The sequence below is a fragment of the Felis catus genome, chromosome X (genome assembly GCF_018350175.1).
Source record: "Felis catus isolate Fca126 chromosome X, F.catus_Fca126_mat1.0, whole genome shotgun sequence".
Classification (NCBI taxonomy): Eukaryota; Metazoa; Chordata; class Mammalia; order Carnivora; family Felidae; genus Felis; species Felis catus.
This window is the reverse complement of record NC_058386.1, coordinates 91,056,543-91,073,964: the sequence shown is the minus strand read 5'-3', so window position 1 is coordinate 91,073,964 and position 17,422 is coordinate 91,056,543. Positions and strand designations below refer to the sequence as shown.

Here is a 17,422-nt window from a genome sequence, read left to right as displayed (position 1 = left end):
CTTCACCAAGTCTGAGGTTTCTGGTGATAATTTCAACCTCCTATAACCCACCAACACCAGCTAGAATTTTTACTTTCTCTCCGAGTGGTCTGTCCCCCAGAAAGTGGAGAGATTTCACCAATGTCTCTTGCCACAATCAGCTTTATGAACGAAAGACGTTTGCCTTATTCTTTTAATATTCTGGGTGTCTCACGGTGTGGGAATTGAAATTGAATGATATGGCAAGGACGTATCGTGAGGGGCAACATAGCAAAAGGACATATAAAGGCCTTCTTTAAAGATACAAGATGAAGACCAACCAATCCATTGTTAAATCTTCCTTTTCATTTTTCTAATGCTTATTTATCTTAGAGAGAGAGAGACAGAGAGCGCAAGCAGTGGAGGAGCAGAGAGGGACAGACTCTGAAGCCGGCTCCAGGCTCCGAGCTGTCAGCACAGAGCCCGACACAGGACTCGAACCCGCGAACCGCGAGATCATGACCCGAGCCGAAGTCGGACACTTAACCAACTGAGCCACCCAGGCACCCCTTCCATCTAAGATTTAACAAACCCTATCATTACACATTAAAACTCTCCTAATACTGGCATGAGCCCAAAGCAGTGGTTCTCAGTCAGAGGCAATTTTGTTCTTTAGGGCACATTTGGTGATGTCTGGAGGCAATTTTGGTGGTCACACCAGACGTGTGTGCCACTGGCATCTAGTGGGTGGAGACCGAGATTGTTACTAAACATCCTACAACGCCCAAGACAGCCCCCCACGACCCAGACTCTCAACATGGCAAGTGACTGAAGAGCCCTACCTTAGAACACAGGTATATTTTCTAAGGAACATAAAAAGGCCGTTATCCTAACCCACAGATGGAAGTCATCTCGTGAGGGCCTGCTACGTGCCAAGCACTCCCCTGGGTGCTGGGGTACAGTGATGAGCAAGACCTAACCAGCCCCCACTCTTGTGGTGTGTCACGCACTAATGATCGAAGGTGACACATGACTGGATCTCCTGACAGGATCGACACAGGGCGCTGTGGAGACAGGAGAGACACTCAAGTGGGATTTGGGATGTCAGAGCAGCTTTTCAGAAGAAGCCGTGTTTAAGCTGGGGAGCCAGATAAAGGAGAGTTGCGGAGGAGAGTGTCCTAGGCAGACACACCAGCACAGGCAAAGGCCCAGAGGCAAGAGATGGTATGTCTACGCAGGTGGACAGCAGGAGAGCGAAATGTTCCCACTTAAGCTTTGAGAAGGTGGTCTTTAAAGGAAAACTCTAGGGGCGCCTGCGTGGCTCAGTCGGTTAAGCGTCCAATTTCGGCTCAGGTCATGATCTCATGGTTCTGGGTTCGAGACCCGCATCAGGCTGCTCATTGTCAGCACGGAGCCCGGGGCCCGCTTGGGACCCTCTATCCCCCCGTCCACGCTGCCCCTCCTGCACTTGCGTGCACTCTCTCAAAAATAAACAAACACTAAAGGAGCAATCTAGCATCTAGGCAGTCAGAGATAGAATTTCCTGGGGACCTGTGTAGACAGGGACCCCTGTCCTCAAACAGCAGTCTCTAACCTGACATGTTCTACTTCCCTAGTTTTATTCCGTGGGGTCCTAAAAGCTTTTTCCTCTGCCGCAGTCTTTGTATATGCAGATACGCCTATGAGAGCTAGTGCCCTAATCGAATACCTTAATCACTAGTTAACGTTGTAATAGGGACAGGTCTGCTGCTGTCCTCTTGATAAGGACCATCTGAAATCAGCGTTACTAATTGCACGATGTTGCCAATGGCCACCCCTGCCCACAGAATTATTAATATATTTTTCTTGTACTGGAATAATGTGAGATTTTGCCGGTAGTTTGTGTACTTTGTGATTTGCCATTAGGCAAAGCCTGGAACGTTCCGAAGGACACCCAGTGAGCCTATCTTGAACAAAAGGCCACGCTTCTTAACATAACGTATCTTCTCTCTTGCCCCAGGAATTAAAGCAGGACATCTCCAGCTTTCGATATGAAGTACTCGACCTCTTAGGAAATAGGAAACACTCAAGGAGAAGCTTTTCTGCGAGCAGCACCGAACTGTCCCAGAGGGATGATACCAATGATGGCAGTGGTGGGGCTCGGGCCAAATCCAAGAGTGTCTCTTTCAATTTAGGCTGCAAGAAAAAGGCCTGCCACGGGCCACCTCTCATCAGAACCATGCCAAGAGCCGGCGGTGCCCAAGGGAAGTCAAAAGCCGAGTCATCAAGCAAACGCTCCTTCATGGGTCCTTCTCTCAAGAAACTCGGTCTCCTATTCTCCAAGTTTAACGGTCATATGTCTGAACCCAGTTCAGAGCCAATGTGCACCATTTCGGATGGCATCGCTCAGCAGCACTATATGTGGCAGGACATCAGGTATTCTCAGATGGAGACCGGGAAAGCAGAGGCCTGCTCTCAAAGTGAAATTAACCTCAGTGAGGTAGAATTAGGGGAAGCCCGGGGCGCTGCTCAGAGCCGTGAATGCCCTCTAGCCTGTTCCAGCTCTCTCCACTGTGCATCCAGCATCTGTTCCTCGAATTCTAAACTTTTAGACTCCTCAGAGGACGTCTTTGAAACTTGGGGAGAGGCTTGCGACCTGCTCATGCACAAATGGGGTGACGGACAGGAAGAACAAGTTACAACTCGGCTCTAAGTCAGACCCCTACCACCTGTTCTGGAACTCAAGAGAAACTTTGTAATTTCCTTGCTCTCAAAGGTGACACGGCGTACGACTCCCTCATTGCCCTGAGCCACCCCAGCCCCACCCCTCCCCCACCCCTCCCCCACCGCCCCCCCAGAAAGGGGAGTGAAACTCCTATTATTTTCACTGTCTTTTATAGCCACATTTTCCATGTTCCGTTCTTGTGATTATGATTCTCGTTACTGCTATTATTTGCCTTTTTATACCTATTAACACTAAGTCCATTTCACAACCAACTGAAGGGGTGTTTGCCCCTGGTCAGCAGAGGTGCAGTGGGTGCTTAACCCCTTGGCTTTGCTTTTCTTACCCTTGCTTCCTTGAAGCTCCAGGTGCCACTTTGCTACTGTTGCTGCCGCTCAGATTCCTGACCTTCCTCAGGGTCTCACCGCATTTCCCCACGAGACTGAGGGAGGTGCTCAGCAGTCCCCACCAGCTATCAAATAAGGCAAAGCAACCTGCCTGTCTCCGTCGCCCTTCAGTGCTCCACGCTGCCCATTCTGGTCCAATGAACAGCATCAAAGGGAGACTGAACAGACTCCAAAGAATTGTCAGCTTGTGGTTTCTAGGTATAACTGGCCTTCTTGTTGTTTTCGTTTTTAAACACGACAACTTCTGTGCTCGCTTCAGCTGCACACACACTTAAACACGACAAGTTCTCCTGATCGTGGGGGCGGTTGGCTTCTTTGGTTTCTTAAAGATGTGCTAGTTGCCCTAATATTTAACACGTAGTATGTGTCGTATCTAATAAGTTAGTGAATTCCTTTCTTGTGTTTGTGTGTTTCCGTTCCTTACGGCATTTGAAAATGCGACAGTATCGAGATTAGTATTTAGGATGTGTCCTGTTTTTAAAAAACTTCTGCACTCTAACCAGTAGTCACTACATCTCAGAGGTTGGCAAGAAAAATAATTAGCTGGTACATTCATAGGGTCCTATCTACTGTGGATAGTTTTAATCATCATTGCTATCGAAAGCATTTCTAAGGTAAAAGTCTGGGTTTGAAAATGTTTTTTAATCAGAAAGATAACCTCTTGTTAAGGTGTTGAAATCTGAAAAGAGCATCTTCGTGAAAAAACAATGTTGGGTCTAGATAACCTGATTCAGGTTGCAGTTTGAATATTCATGGGGGACAGTGAAATTGCATGTGTAAACTTATGTTAGACATATAACGTGACCTTAGTGAATTCATGGAACTATAAACGTGATCCGAATTCTACTGTCTTCAAAGAAAGCAGCATTTATACATACAAATTATTTGCCACAGCTTGAGAGTACCTCATCAGATTCCAAAGGTTAAAAATGAAGGTTAAAAAATGAAGTCCATAATACATATGGTTATTATGTTGAACCAATAACCCCTGAGAGATAATCTGCTGACCAACGGTGGGTTTGGGGGGGGGTGTATTTTTTTTTTTTTTACCAACATCAGCACAAAGTTATCCCCAACTTACACTCTAACATATGATCCAAACAGCCCTAGGTCTGGGTACTAGAGAGTAAATTAACAGTGCGTAGCTCAGAAAACTCAGAAGGTTAGGATGTTCTGTTCCTGTAAATTGCAACAGTAACAGAAATCCATCTAAAACCATGTGTGTACTTTCTGGTAAAAGTAAGTATGATGAAGCATTTTCAAATAATGCCTATATGCCTCCAAGAGAGCTTTTGACAGTGTAGTTTCTGTTATTTGAACAGATTCCCATTTCCAGCCCTAGCTTTGGTGACTGATGGTCAAAATATTTCACATGAACATGAGGTTCACATGAACAAGAAGTGAGGAGGGGGAGAACAGGAGGAAGTGTGGAAGAATAAAGCTCAGATCCAAGGAAAAACCATCAAGAGAACGAGATGCATAAAGACCCATATGGCAACAGACTGTCCCCAAGTAATTCTCTGATCATATCTCAAGTGATTGTTTACTCAAATTCAACTTCTCTCCTGCTTCACCAAGTGGAACTATCATAAATAGCCTTAACGTCAATAACAGGCTATTTTCCAGAAGGAAAGTTTCTAAATTTACAGATTCGACTTTTGCAATTGTCAGATTCACTTTCAATAATAAATAGAACCTGGGCTACATCCCTAATTCACATTAATGGCACCCAAACCCAATACATGGCCCTACTTCATCAAAAGAAAAAGATATCTCTTTCTCACAAATGCATGTACTTATGATAACCTAGGTATAATTGTTCTGGCAGTTACTCTATTGATTTGTCAGAAAACGAGGGTAGCCACACAGCCATGCTCCAAAACAGTCTTCTCTCGGTTAGGTTCTAAAGAGAGAATATGTATAAATTATAGCAGCCAATCTGTACTACTAAGAGAAACCAGTGTCATATTTCATGGGCAGTACATTTCTTTCCAGATCTCCTCAGGGATATTGTCTTTATGACTTGGCTTACAACTTCACTAGCTACCTTGAGCCCTGGTTATGATGGGGATTGAGGACAGCTGTTAAAGCTGAAGGGCAATTGCCCTAACATTCATACTGGTGACATCAACATTTTTATTAACTCTAACTCAGAAAAATAGGAACTCTTAACACAGAAAAGAAGGAAAAGAGATTTGTGTTCACCTCTGGACCTCTGTAGACGCTCTGGACCGGCTACTATCAACAAAGGCATTTCAAATACAGTGCTTAAATATGCCATCTGACCCTAGAGAAGGTCTAAGCTGATGTGAGAGTAAATTTATAAACAAAGAAAATTAGAGCTAAGAAAGAACCTCAAAGAGGGGCGCCTGGGTGGCGCAGTCGGTGAAGCGTCCGACTTCAGCCAGGTCACGATCTCACAGTCCGTGAATTCGAGCCCCGCGTCAGGCTCTGGGCTGATGGCTCAGAGCCTGAAGCCTGCTTCCAATTCTGTGTCTCCCTCTCTCTCTGCCCCTCCCCCGTTCATGCTCTGTCTCTCTCTGTCCCAAAAATAAATAAAAACGTTGAAAAAAAAATTTAAAAAAAAAAAAGAAAGAACCTCAAAGAGAACCTACTCTAACGCAACCTCTTGTTTTACAAATAGAAAAAAAAAGGTCCAGAGAAGAATAATGACTTGTTCAAGGTCACAGAGCCAATCAATAAACCCAAACCTTCTAAATCACAGAAACAAGACATTTGTTATTAAGCATATATATTATATATTATGCATACGAGATGTGAAAATGGAATAGCTGCTATATGTATGTTTTTGTCCATTTGCCTACAAACTTCAGAGTGACATATTTTTTAAAGTTTCTTTATTTATTTTGAGAGAGAGAGACAGAGAGAGTGAGTGTGTGTGGGGGGGGTGGGGGGCAGAGAGAGACGAGGAGAGAGAATCTCAAGCAGGCTCCACATCACCAGCGCAGAGCCTGATGCAGGGCTCGATCCCATGAACTGTGAGATCATGACGTGAGCCAAAAAAAAAGTTGGGCACTTAACCCACTGAGCCACCTCGGCGCCCCGAGGCTGACATATTTTAAATGTAAAGCTAAAAATGTGCCCCAAAGTCAAATATAATAATACATGGTATGAGTCATTTACTACTTGTCTAAATACCTAATACCATGGTTCATCTCCATTATAGTTGGCCTTCTCACTTCTAGACACCTGTACTTATTTGGTTGATTCCATCATAATTACATCAGAGTGTCCCTGATCATTAGCAAGGGTAAAAATCTTGCAATGAAAATGACCATTGTTGAAGTATCTCTACCACGCCTAACTTTAAGTCCAGGGGAGTACAAATTCAGAGGAAAGATTTTAGCTTTAAGTCCAGGGGAGTACAAAGACAGAGGAAAGACTTCAAATTCAATTTTCACTCTTCTCTGGCCTAATTTAGTCTATTTAAGCTAAGTCCAAAACATCTAAACATCCGTCTGCAATTTGATTAAAGAACTTAAAAAAACCTAGGGCCTCTACCTTTCGTGAATGACTTCAATAATAATCAAATACTTTTTCAGTAAGAACTTCACAGTTCTTAGGGCAGTGCAAACCTCTCCTGTAAATTTCATTGAATTTCAGTGAAAGACATGAGTTGACACCTTAGCCAGAAAATAGCAGTGGCCATTTGATATTCCTATTGCCTTGTGAGTGAGACTCAAGTGGTATTTTGACTGAACAGTTTAGGTGGCCCAGACCTTGCTTTATTAAATCATCAGGGAAAAAGTACCTGAAGTTATTAGGCAGACATTCTTCCCTGTTTAAAAGTACATAAGAAAAACTGACCATATTATTTTGGTAATCAAGTTTTCAAAACTGCTAACAAACAGATTGTTTGTATAGACGTAGCCAATGGAAATTGATGGGATCGTTCAGATCCTTTAAACAGTTTCTTCACATCTACTTGTCAGCTCCCTCTAACTCCTGTGGCTTTGCCTCAAATCTATGGGCATGTTAGAATGTTTCTCTGGCTTACTTTATCTAGATAATTGTTCCATATATCCACTTTGCTGGTGTATAACTAACCACTGGAACAGAGTACCACAGTTCAATGCGATCACACTTTACTACAGAGAAGTGCTATTTCTACTGTATCTCCAAATCACATTTTATCCAACAGAAGTGGGTTTTGACTTGCATTGCTTTTAGGCAGAGGTTTGTAATAGTGAGAACTTTATTTGTGTTATACACACGCACACACATACACACACACACGCATGCACACAATGAAACCTAATAGCATTTGATTGTTCTGTCCTTGGCCCTTCCTCTTTTTGGGTAATTATTCGATCATTTTTAAGGAAGGAGGAGAAGTAACTTCAATGGAAAGAAACTTCCTGAGATATGGTGAGGAATTTCTCAAATAAGTTGCCACGACAGTATCTCCTGTAGCACAATTGTTAATACTGAAAGCCCTCAGAATTTCAGGTTTCTGGTTTGAAGAAAAATAAAGCATTTAGGTTCGAAAAGAACATACCTGTAAAGATAAAAATACACATTTTTAGTGAATTAAACCTGCATACTTTGGATTTATTGCATACTTGAGCTATTACTATTCATATGCTAGTATGTGGTTTTAGGATTTCCATCTGTAGGCTACATGGTGGTCCAGAGAAAAAGATACTGGTAGGTGGTTTTGAGAGCTTTACTCTTAGAAAATGAAACAAAGTAATTAGTTGCTTGGAATGATACAGTCTGCAGGCTAGGGTGCTCTGGCATTTTTAAGCTCAGTATTTGTTTTAGCCCTACTCTTGAGTGCACTTGTACCTGATACTTGTTAGTTTATTTGGTCTGAGTTGTAGTCATTCATTTTTTAAAGATCTACCATCAATGTCTGTGGTACTTGGGACTCATGTACATATTAAGGATTATAATGTTTTAATATAAAATTAAGTGGAATGCCCTTATGCCAGAAGCTGGCTTTCTCCTCTGGTGTGAAAAGCTGTGAAACTTTGTAGAAACTTCCGGTTACTACACAAATAAAAGGCAAGTTGTGTAGGAACGGGAAGAGCCCACCACCTTTGACCGCTGTAATCAATCAACTTTCCTCAGTCCATAACTGTAACACACACTACCCTCATTCTGGACCCTCAAAAAGAAAAGCCTTTTTCAGAACTCTCCAAATGACTCGATAGAACCAAAAAGACCAAATGAAGTAGCTAAGAATGGCCTTCAGTGTAAAGGTCATTTTCACCAATTTGCAGTATATTTTGCCCTCTGACGTCATCTATGAGCAGGTTTCAGGGAATCTAACATCCCAGGAGCTGCACCTCAGCACACGCACACACACGTAGCAAGGCCATACCCTTGGTGGCACTTGAACGAGTAGGTGGCGGTGTACCTTTTATTTTAGCCTAGGGTGGCCAACCACAGTTGAGCTGGGCTTGGCCACTTTATGCCTTTCCCGCAAAGCACTCATTCCCCAAAATACTCATTGCCACCAACTGCCTTCCAATTTAGAAACCTTCTTGACAGTTCTCCGGTCTTATACAACCCTTAAAACTGACCCTTGGAAGACAAGACAAACAAGAGGCTTTGAGGTACTTAGATGGTGAGGGTGTAGTAAGAGATAGATGCAAAAGCTTGTAAAGAATGAGTATGGACAAACACTTTAGAACATAGGGGGCTAAACCACCAAATTGTCAAACTCTTTAGATGACCAAACTGAGATGGGGTTCCCCAATAATTAAAAAAAAAAATGTAGTTCCTGAAATAAAACACTAACATCACCATTTTTTCACTCAAAAAAATCCAGAAGTGCCACAGTGTATGCAAACTACCTCTGAACAAACTGTAATCCTTTTGCAAAGTTCGGGTCAAATTCCGTTTGAGTTTCAGATCACAGCAATTTCTCACCTTGTGATCACTGTGTTGATAAGCTCAACAGAGTGAGACTCAAAGGCTACATTTTAAATTGTGCACTATCACTGATTGACTTTTATAAATATGCCCTTCTGATCAGTTACCGGCCTTGATCTCTCCAAATTTTATCTAAGGAAGAAAATGACTTTGTTCAAACTCTACATCAAAGAGAAAGAAGAGGTCAAGTTGGGGGAGGGGAGTATAGAAGAAAGCTAGATTCTTTACCTGGTATCATGTTTTAGCCTCAAAAATGTGGAATAAACATATCAACTGAGATTATAAAAGGAGACTGATCATTTTCACACGCATGCTGGAACGTATGTGCCCAAATGAATGCGGTTCTTCAAACTAATCATCTTAAGCCACACCCATGTGTGAAGGCTGACGTTACTCAAACCATTGTGGACTTCTGCTTTTGGGAAGCCTTTAAAAATCCGTAATATTCTCAATGGTAGAAATATCCTCAATGGTAGAAAACTATGATCCTGTAAGACAAAATTTTTAGAAAGCAACAGTCAAAAGTAATTTTTAGGTCCATATTTGGTCAAAAATTGGGGTGATCCAGCGGAGTTCTAATTTTTCTGGTTCAAGCGCTAATACATAATAAGCACTTCATTAGGTACAAGTATAAAATGAGACAGTTTCTTGTGTGATTTGTAAAGCGACCTGACACTCTTTGGAAACCAGTTAATTTTTTTTCTTACCAACTTTATTATAGAGTAATAACTGGTGTACACTTGCCTGCATCCTTACTTTAATGTGTGCAATTCAGTGAGTTTTCACAGTTGTATCTATCCCTGGAACCATCACCAACATTAAGATGCAAAACTTTCTGGGGCACCCGGGTGGCTCAGTCGGTTAAGTGTCTGACTCGTAATTTTGGCTCAGGCCATGATCTCACAGTTCATGGGGTTGAGCCCCACATTGGGCTCTGCGCTGACAGCATGGAACATGCTTGAGATTCTCTCTCTCTCTCTCTCTCTCTCTCTCTCTCTCAAAATAAACATTAAAAAAAAATTCCAATATCCCCAAAGAGTCCTTGTCCCTCTCAGCAGTCTGAAATCTAGTTTTAGACATGCTTGGGACAGCGAGTGGCAGTCTTACTGAAATATGTGCATCTAAAGCCTCCCGAGGAGGAAACATTAAAGAACACATTTAGGTATACAACCTCCACGGATTTGGGAACAACCATAATGACTGAACCCTTAAAACATTTGTGTTTAATAGTGAAACACATTCCGAGTTCCAACAGCTTGTTATAAATAAACCCAGCATTGGCTTCCAAAACCTTATTTGATGCATTAGAAATGTACTTCATGATGCAGAGGTTCTGACAACTAGGCTGTTGGCAGGAAGAAGGGGCCGTAAAGAAAAGCCCCAGCCTTTGGAGAAATAGAGGGGGTGGGTGTTCGTTGAACTTAGGAGGAACTCTGGCAACAGAAGTAGGAGGCGGCTCTAGAGGGAGGATGGCGGCAGCTGGCTGAATGTTCAAGTCATTTGAAAATCACATGTATTTCCTGTGTAGGGTCTAGTTATATTAAGGTAAAGCTTTATCACTTCATGGTCACACCGTGCAGGACTTCCTTTTACAACATACATTAAGTGATCAGTTTCAACAACCAAAGCAATGGAGCCTGTAGTCCAACAAGCACAGTGATAACTGTACTTAGTATACTTGAACAGGAGAAGCAGAACTCTGAAGTGTCTAACAGGAGCATTGGAACCAAGGACACTAAAACGAATGTCGTGGGAGCTCATCAGGAAATCTCTAAACCCAAAGGGTTGAACACATTAGTCTCTGGCTTTCATAATGCTAAAGGCAATCCGATTTGATAAATTATTAGCTATGAAATTTTTAACTGTTCAAACTGTTACTTTAACATACTAAAAGTAAACACAAACGGTTTCTTATGTCAACTGTAAAGGTAAAGACTTTCTCAAGGACATTTAAGTATGAATAAACACATCCTTCTCAAGCGAAAACATTTTCTTTTTGTTTCTTGTAACATGGGAATGCACACCAGTGGTAGTATTCAAGAAAGTATCAATATTTAAACCTTTCACAGAATTGTTTCCAGATTTCTCAAAAACGAGGTTGAAACTGCGACTGAAGAGCTTCTGCCTATTCAAAACAATGAATGTAGTTTGGAACTAACATTTGACGCAAGACAAAGAATTGTAAAGAACACAGGTGGTGTTTAACTCACTTTCTTAACCTAGTTGACAGCCCCAATCACACATTGCCATACAGAAAATGTTTGCATCGAACTCAAGATGAAAATTGTATCTCTTGGGCTTAATCATGAAAAAGGAAAATTCCAAATGTGTTTGTGTAAATGTCATTTTGGCTTTGCAGACAACAATTTTAAAAGCTAAAACCTCCTTGAGTAACCTTACTTTTATTTAAATACTTTCTGTAAGAAGTGCAAAGTTAGTGTCATCTTTAAATGTGTTAAAAATACTGTACAAAATGGTTTTGTGTATTTTTAGCTTCAGTATAAACAAAAATAAAGCATTGACTTTTTCCCCTGAAATGAATGGCTGCTCAGAATTAAGGTGTTTTGTTTCTCCGTTTTCCAATGGTTTATAGCCGCCTATTATTAACAAACATTTGTGAACAATGGATTTTACACTATAATTTAACCAACAGACACTTCAGGGAGACCTTTGCAGTCCAATATATTTTAAAAAGTAGATGATTGAGAATAAACATTATTAATGTCCTGTTATACTTACCACCTGTTATACTTACCATTAGAGCTATTAAATATTTAAAAATTGAATAAGCACTCATAAAGAACTTTGAGATGACACGAAGAGACCAATAGTTATAAAGCTATAGCTCGCACATTGAGAAACCTTACAGGCCTTATCCTCAACATTTTTTATTCTTTATTGAGTACCCAAAGTACAAGTTGTGCAGAACAGTTTGAATCCGTGGGCCAGTAGAAAGAGACATAAAGTGAGGTTAGGCTGGTCATTATTAAACTGGTATAATCTGAGTACATTTGGGTAATATTTCCTCAAGTATCAGTTGATGCTTTTTTTTTGTAGTAAGACCTTTCAGCAATTAGCTTTCCCCTAATTAATTCAGATCCCTGAAGTTTGTTTGTATTTTAATAACTAACATTAACTTTTAGGCCACCAGAGAACTGGTTAGCATACCAGAACAGCTTAACTTTCAGCCAAATAACTCGCTTGCAAGTCCTGGACTAATTATTTAAACTATGATTGGGTGTATAACATATAATACACATTAGTTAGGTAAGGACACCTAAATAGGCAGTAATATAGCTGAAAAAGATCTGCAACTGGCATACGGAATAAACCCCTATAACTCAATAATAAAAATACAACAAATTTGAACACACTTCAATAAGGAATGTATACAACTGGCAAATAAGCACATGAAAAACTACTCAACATGATCTTGGGAAATGCAAATTAAAACCGCAATGAGAGAGGTGCCTGGGTGGTTCGGTCAGTTAAGTGTCTGAACTGATACTCTGATTCATTTATAAACATTTTGAAAAATCAACTAAACCGTGAAGGGGGGGAATCAGAAGGAACAGTGGTTGCCTAGGGTACACCCCAGCTGGGGTGACAGAGATTGACTGGGAAGGAGCATGAGGGAGTTTCCTGGGGCGAAGGAAATGTTATCTTGACAAAGGCTGGAGATTCACAGATGCAGGATTTGTCAAAATTCATTGCATCAAAAACTTCAAGATTTGTGTATTTCATCGCATGTAAATTTTACCTCAAAATAAAAAAAGTGAACCTTTAATAAATACTAAATTCTAGCTAACAATATGCATGCTGAAATGTTTAGAAGTGAAATGTACTTGAATCTGTAATTTTCTTTGTAATGCATCAAACACCAAGGCTTTATAGATGGATATGTGAAAAGCCGAGTAAAATGTTAATTGTAAAATCTAGGTGGTGGGTACACAGATGCTCACTGCACCATTACTTCAGTTTTCCTGTATGTTTAAACTTTTTCCTATTAGGGGCGCCTGGGTGGCTCAGTTGGTTAAGCATCCGACTGTGGTTCAGGAGTTCGAGCCCCGTGTCAGGCCCTGTGCTGACAGCTCAGAGCTTGGAGCCTGCTTCTGATTCTGTGTCTCCCTGTCTCTCTGCCCCTCTTCCCTACTCGCACTCTGTTGGCCTCTCCCTCAAAAGTAAATAAATGTTAAAAAAAAAAATTAGGGGCGCCTGGGTGGCTCAGTCAGTTGAGCGTCTGACTTTGGCTCAGGTCATGATCTCGTGGTTCGTGAGTTCGAGCCCCGTGTCGGGCTCTGTGCTGACGGCTCAGAGCCTGGAGCCTGCTTCGGATTCTGTGTCTCCCCCCCTCTCTCGCTGCTCCTCCACCGCTCACACTCTCTCAAAAATAAACATTAAAAAAATTTTTTTAATTTTTTTCATAATAAAATGTTGAAAATAAAATATAAGCAGTGAGTAAAGGAACTAGGTTAACTAAAGGCAAATCTATATACCGTGTTTCAAAACTAGCAGGGTAAACTTCTTGGGTGGTTGAAGCTATTTTAGCAGAGTGAGAGGAATGAAAGAAAATTAAAATCAAAACTCAACAGCTGAAGCAGGCAAAACAACAGAGTATAAAATGGTGGAGTTTTTGGTTTTGGGGGATTGTTTTTGTAGGGATATCCATGCAGAACTTTAGTTTCTATTTTACTGTGGTAAGAACACTTACCATGAGAGCTACCCTCTTAACAGATTTTAAGTGTACAATCAGAATTGTTATCTAGAGCCACAATGTTGTACAGATCTCTAGAACCTCATCTTGCATAAATGAAATCTGTCAAGATAAAAACTCAGATCTAATATACTAGTAAGTAAATAAAAGGTTTTTTTAAGTATAGAACTACAGTACTCTAATACTTCTAATTTTTTATGTTTATTTCTTTTGAGAGAGCACGTGCAAGAGTTGGGGAGGGGCAGAGAGAAAATCTCAAGCAGGCTCTGCACGGTCAGCGTAGAGCCTGATGCAGGGCTCAATTCCACAAACCCTGAGATCATGACCTGAGCCGAAATCAATAGTCAGACACTTAACCGACTGAGCCATCCACGAGCCCCTAGAATTTTTTTTTTCTATAATTCTACAAATGATTTGAGAAACCTGCCTTGTATAGTTTGGAAAAAGCCGTAAGGTCTGCAAGAAAAGATGTTAGCTGTGTAAGTGAAGGGACTGACCGCCCAGAGAACACCAATAAATCAATACTATTAATCCGTAATGTTCGCTAGGATAGACCTTAACATTTTTATTCATTGCCCTGAATACTCCAAAGAGCTGATTCAGTTTAATATCATTATTGTTGAATCACTTCCCCAGCCCCCTTTCACAAGAGACATAGCCATTGGCAAGTACCTCTTACCAGGAAATAAAGCCAAAAAACAAACAGCTGTTCAACAGCAAAGGATTTCCTGATTTCCGTGCTCCCTTCTGGCAGCCAGAAGAAGTGAACTCCAAAGTGTTGTATTATTAGGGAAATAATGAAGCAGTACCTGAAACGGCTCAATTAGTTTTAACTACAGATGTGTATCATGGCTTAACAAAATCTAGTTTTACAGGTAGCTAGTGAATATTCTTGAGAATTACAGAATTTGAAGAATCAGTTGCCTGTACTTACAGGCTTCTCCCAACCCCCAGGTATCCTGACAAGGTACCAATGTAGGGACCTTATGTGACAGCCACTCTTAAATTGTTTTTTGGCATTCAAGGCAAAATTTTTTTAAACCTCAATTCTAACTTCATAAATATTTACTCTCCATATTGTCAAGGTAGTTTTTAAAAAACGATTATGAAAGATTTCAAACACTAAAGTAGAGGGACTTGCATTAATGAACCTAGGCTTTGACAACTATTCACCAATTAACAGGCAGCAAATCTTTCATCTATAAACCCCGCCACCCAGGTTTTGATGGGATACCCAGATTTATCATTTTGGAGTGGTTTTAGTCCCACCCTAGTTACTAAACTCTGATCCATCCTTTCCTGAAGCTACTTTTCCCCTAACACAAGGACCCCACACATCCCTGAAACTGCCTTTGATACTGGAAGAAGACAAGTGTTCCAATCAAGCTGCTCCGATGGAAACTTAACGTTCTAGGTGAAATGGAAGGAAACAAGACGTTGTCTTTTGCTGTATAAATTCTCCTGAGTTTAGTTTTTATTACAAGTGGAAATATAAATGGCTCCAAATAGGTTTCGTACAAAATGGACATTAAAAAAAAGTCATTTGTTCATGTACCACCCTCTGTCAATGGACTGTATCGTTATTCAAGGAGATTTATGTCTAAATTAAGTGCTGCATGTCTGGTGTCCACATAAGAAATGATTTTGTACTTTTATCTATCTCCAAAGCTAATTAAAAGGTTATGCCTTGATTACAGGCTCCAAGGAAATCAAAGATGTTTGAAAACTTCACACGTCTTGAATTTCGATAGTAAAACAGATTCAGTATGTGCTCTTCACCAAGGCAGAAAACTGCAATTAATTTTGAAGAAAAATATACACAGCATAAAAAAGAATTCTAATTGTTTTCCTCCCTATGGATGATTTAGCTTTCCACCTTTGCTTTGGTGTGATCACATCTATCTCAGGAAGGGGTGAAAGTAAAGGGTCAAGAACAAACCACTGTGCCTTTGTATCTCTTTCCCTGTTTAACAATTCTAAATGGATGAAATTTGGTTGTAACAGCAGAGGAAAGAGGAGAAGGGCCCTAAAGAGATAATATGTAAATATGCTTTTTGTTACATCAAGGGCCCTAAAGAGATAATATGTAAAATGAACTCTACCACTATGTTTATACTATGAGGTTGATTAAACATATTAAGTCAGGGTTTTTTAATTACCAAAAAACAAACCACTTCCTTTTTATCTGGAAGCTACTTTCAAAAACCACTGCAGACTTCTGCAGCAGTACAGATTACCTTCACCCCCTCTCAACCCCCAAAACAACAGGAGGGTCAGGGTACACTCCTTGATTATGTGAGAAGATGGGTGTAATACATCAACGAGTGGACTACACTTGTATGTTTTAACAGACCATAAATGCTGTTGATTTCCACACCGGTAATATTTAACAATTAGGCTGACCTAGTGTACGCCACTGAGCTTCAGTTTTCTGGTGAAGTTAGTAACTACCATCTCATTCAATCACATTAATTAGTAATGGCACTCAAGGCAAAGCAACAACCTACAAGTTTAAAATAAAAACAAATCAACTGGAAGCCTAAGGCAAACATGCTGGTCTCAGACTGATTTCCAGACCCACATTCTCAAGATAGACTAGAACCTTCTCAAACACCCTTAGAAGCTAGTTAGGAAACCACTGGATACAGGACAGTCACTTGCTGAGAGTTCTGTATATTTCAGAAACATTAGTGTATTTGAAAAATGTTGGAGTGGGGTTGCTGCATGTTTTAAGCTCGACTGAAACCTCTACTTAAAACAATTTGTAGGCTGCACAAATGGAGGACCCAGGAGGTTAGGAGAGAAGAAGCTAAAACAAACACAGGTTGTTATAAAGATCCGTGCACTGGGTCCCATCTCTCCTTAGTAAAGCCTGATGCCAACTTGCACAGCAGGACTTAAGTGAAGGAGGTAAAAACAAAATACAACCAGTTCCAGATCTATTATGAAAGAGGAACCTTAACTAGTACATGATTTGGAACTCCTTACTATCTGTTATCTTGAGAACAGTACACTGAAGACTGCACATCTTCTTTACAACGGCTTCCATTCCAGTTCTGACTGCTCAGGCACCACAAAACCTGGAGGTTTCAATGCTTCTTTGTGCCCAGGGTGTAGCGGAAGGTGGAAAAAAAATAGATGGATTCACAAGCATAAAGAACCTTTAAAGATGGCATTATAAATAGGTTTTGTGGCAACCAAAGAACACTTTTTAAATAGCTGTTTGTCAGGTGAGATACAGCAAAGCATTCATTACAAATAACCCCAGAGGAGAACTGGCGGGTTCAGAAGATTCTGTGGTCTTTGGGTAGATGAAAGGGAAAAGACAGAAAGGCTGACAAAATGGGTCTCACAGAAGTCTGAGACAAGGCAGGCCTACAGACATAAAAGGTTAGTCCGAAAATAAAAACGGTAAGATAGAACTACTGGACATATAGCACAATGAGAAAGTAAGTCCAGATTAAAGTTCCATATGGGAATCAAGACTTAAAAAAAAATAAAACAAACACCACCACAAATACAACTTAAAAAGGGACATACTCAAGGGAAAAGAACTAGACCTGGTCGTTTGCCCTGCCACGGTCTGAGATTTACATTTCAACTGGCCCCACCCGTTCATGTCATCAATTCATATTCTTTTGCCACCAAGACAGCAGGGGAAAAACGTATACAACGATCAAATGTATGGTACTCTTCGCTGCCATGAAAAAGAGAACAAGGAAGAAAATCCCACTCATTTTA

General features: G+C 40.7%; 1 protein-coding gene and 1 long non-coding RNA gene across 2 annotated transcripts in view; one reads left to right on the top strand and one right to left on the bottom strand.

Annotated features, from left to right (window-relative positions):
* TRPC5 (transient receptor potential cation channel subfamily C member 5) overlaps positions 1 to 2,781 on the top strand; it is a 266,623-nt gene extending 263,842 nt beyond the window's left edge. Inside the window, exon 12 of the mRNA XM_004000806.5 lies at positions 1,958 to 2,781. Coding sequence (XP_004000855.1) covers positions 1,958 to 2,650 — 693 coding nt within the window. The 3' untranslated portion in view covers positions 2,651 to 2,781. The remainder of the gene's footprint in view (positions 1 to 1,957) is intronic.
* Positions 2,782 to 7,260: 4,479 nt separating this feature from the next.
* On the bottom strand, positions 7,261 to 13,083 carry LOC109496573. Its single transcript, XR_002152696.3, has 2 exons — positions 9,196 to 13,083; positions 7,261 to 7,585 (listed from the first exon to the last, which is right to left on the bottom strand). It is a non-coding gene; the product is annotated as an uncharacterized LOC109496573 (long non-coding RNA).
* Positions 13,084 to 17,422: the final 4,339 nt, after the last annotated feature.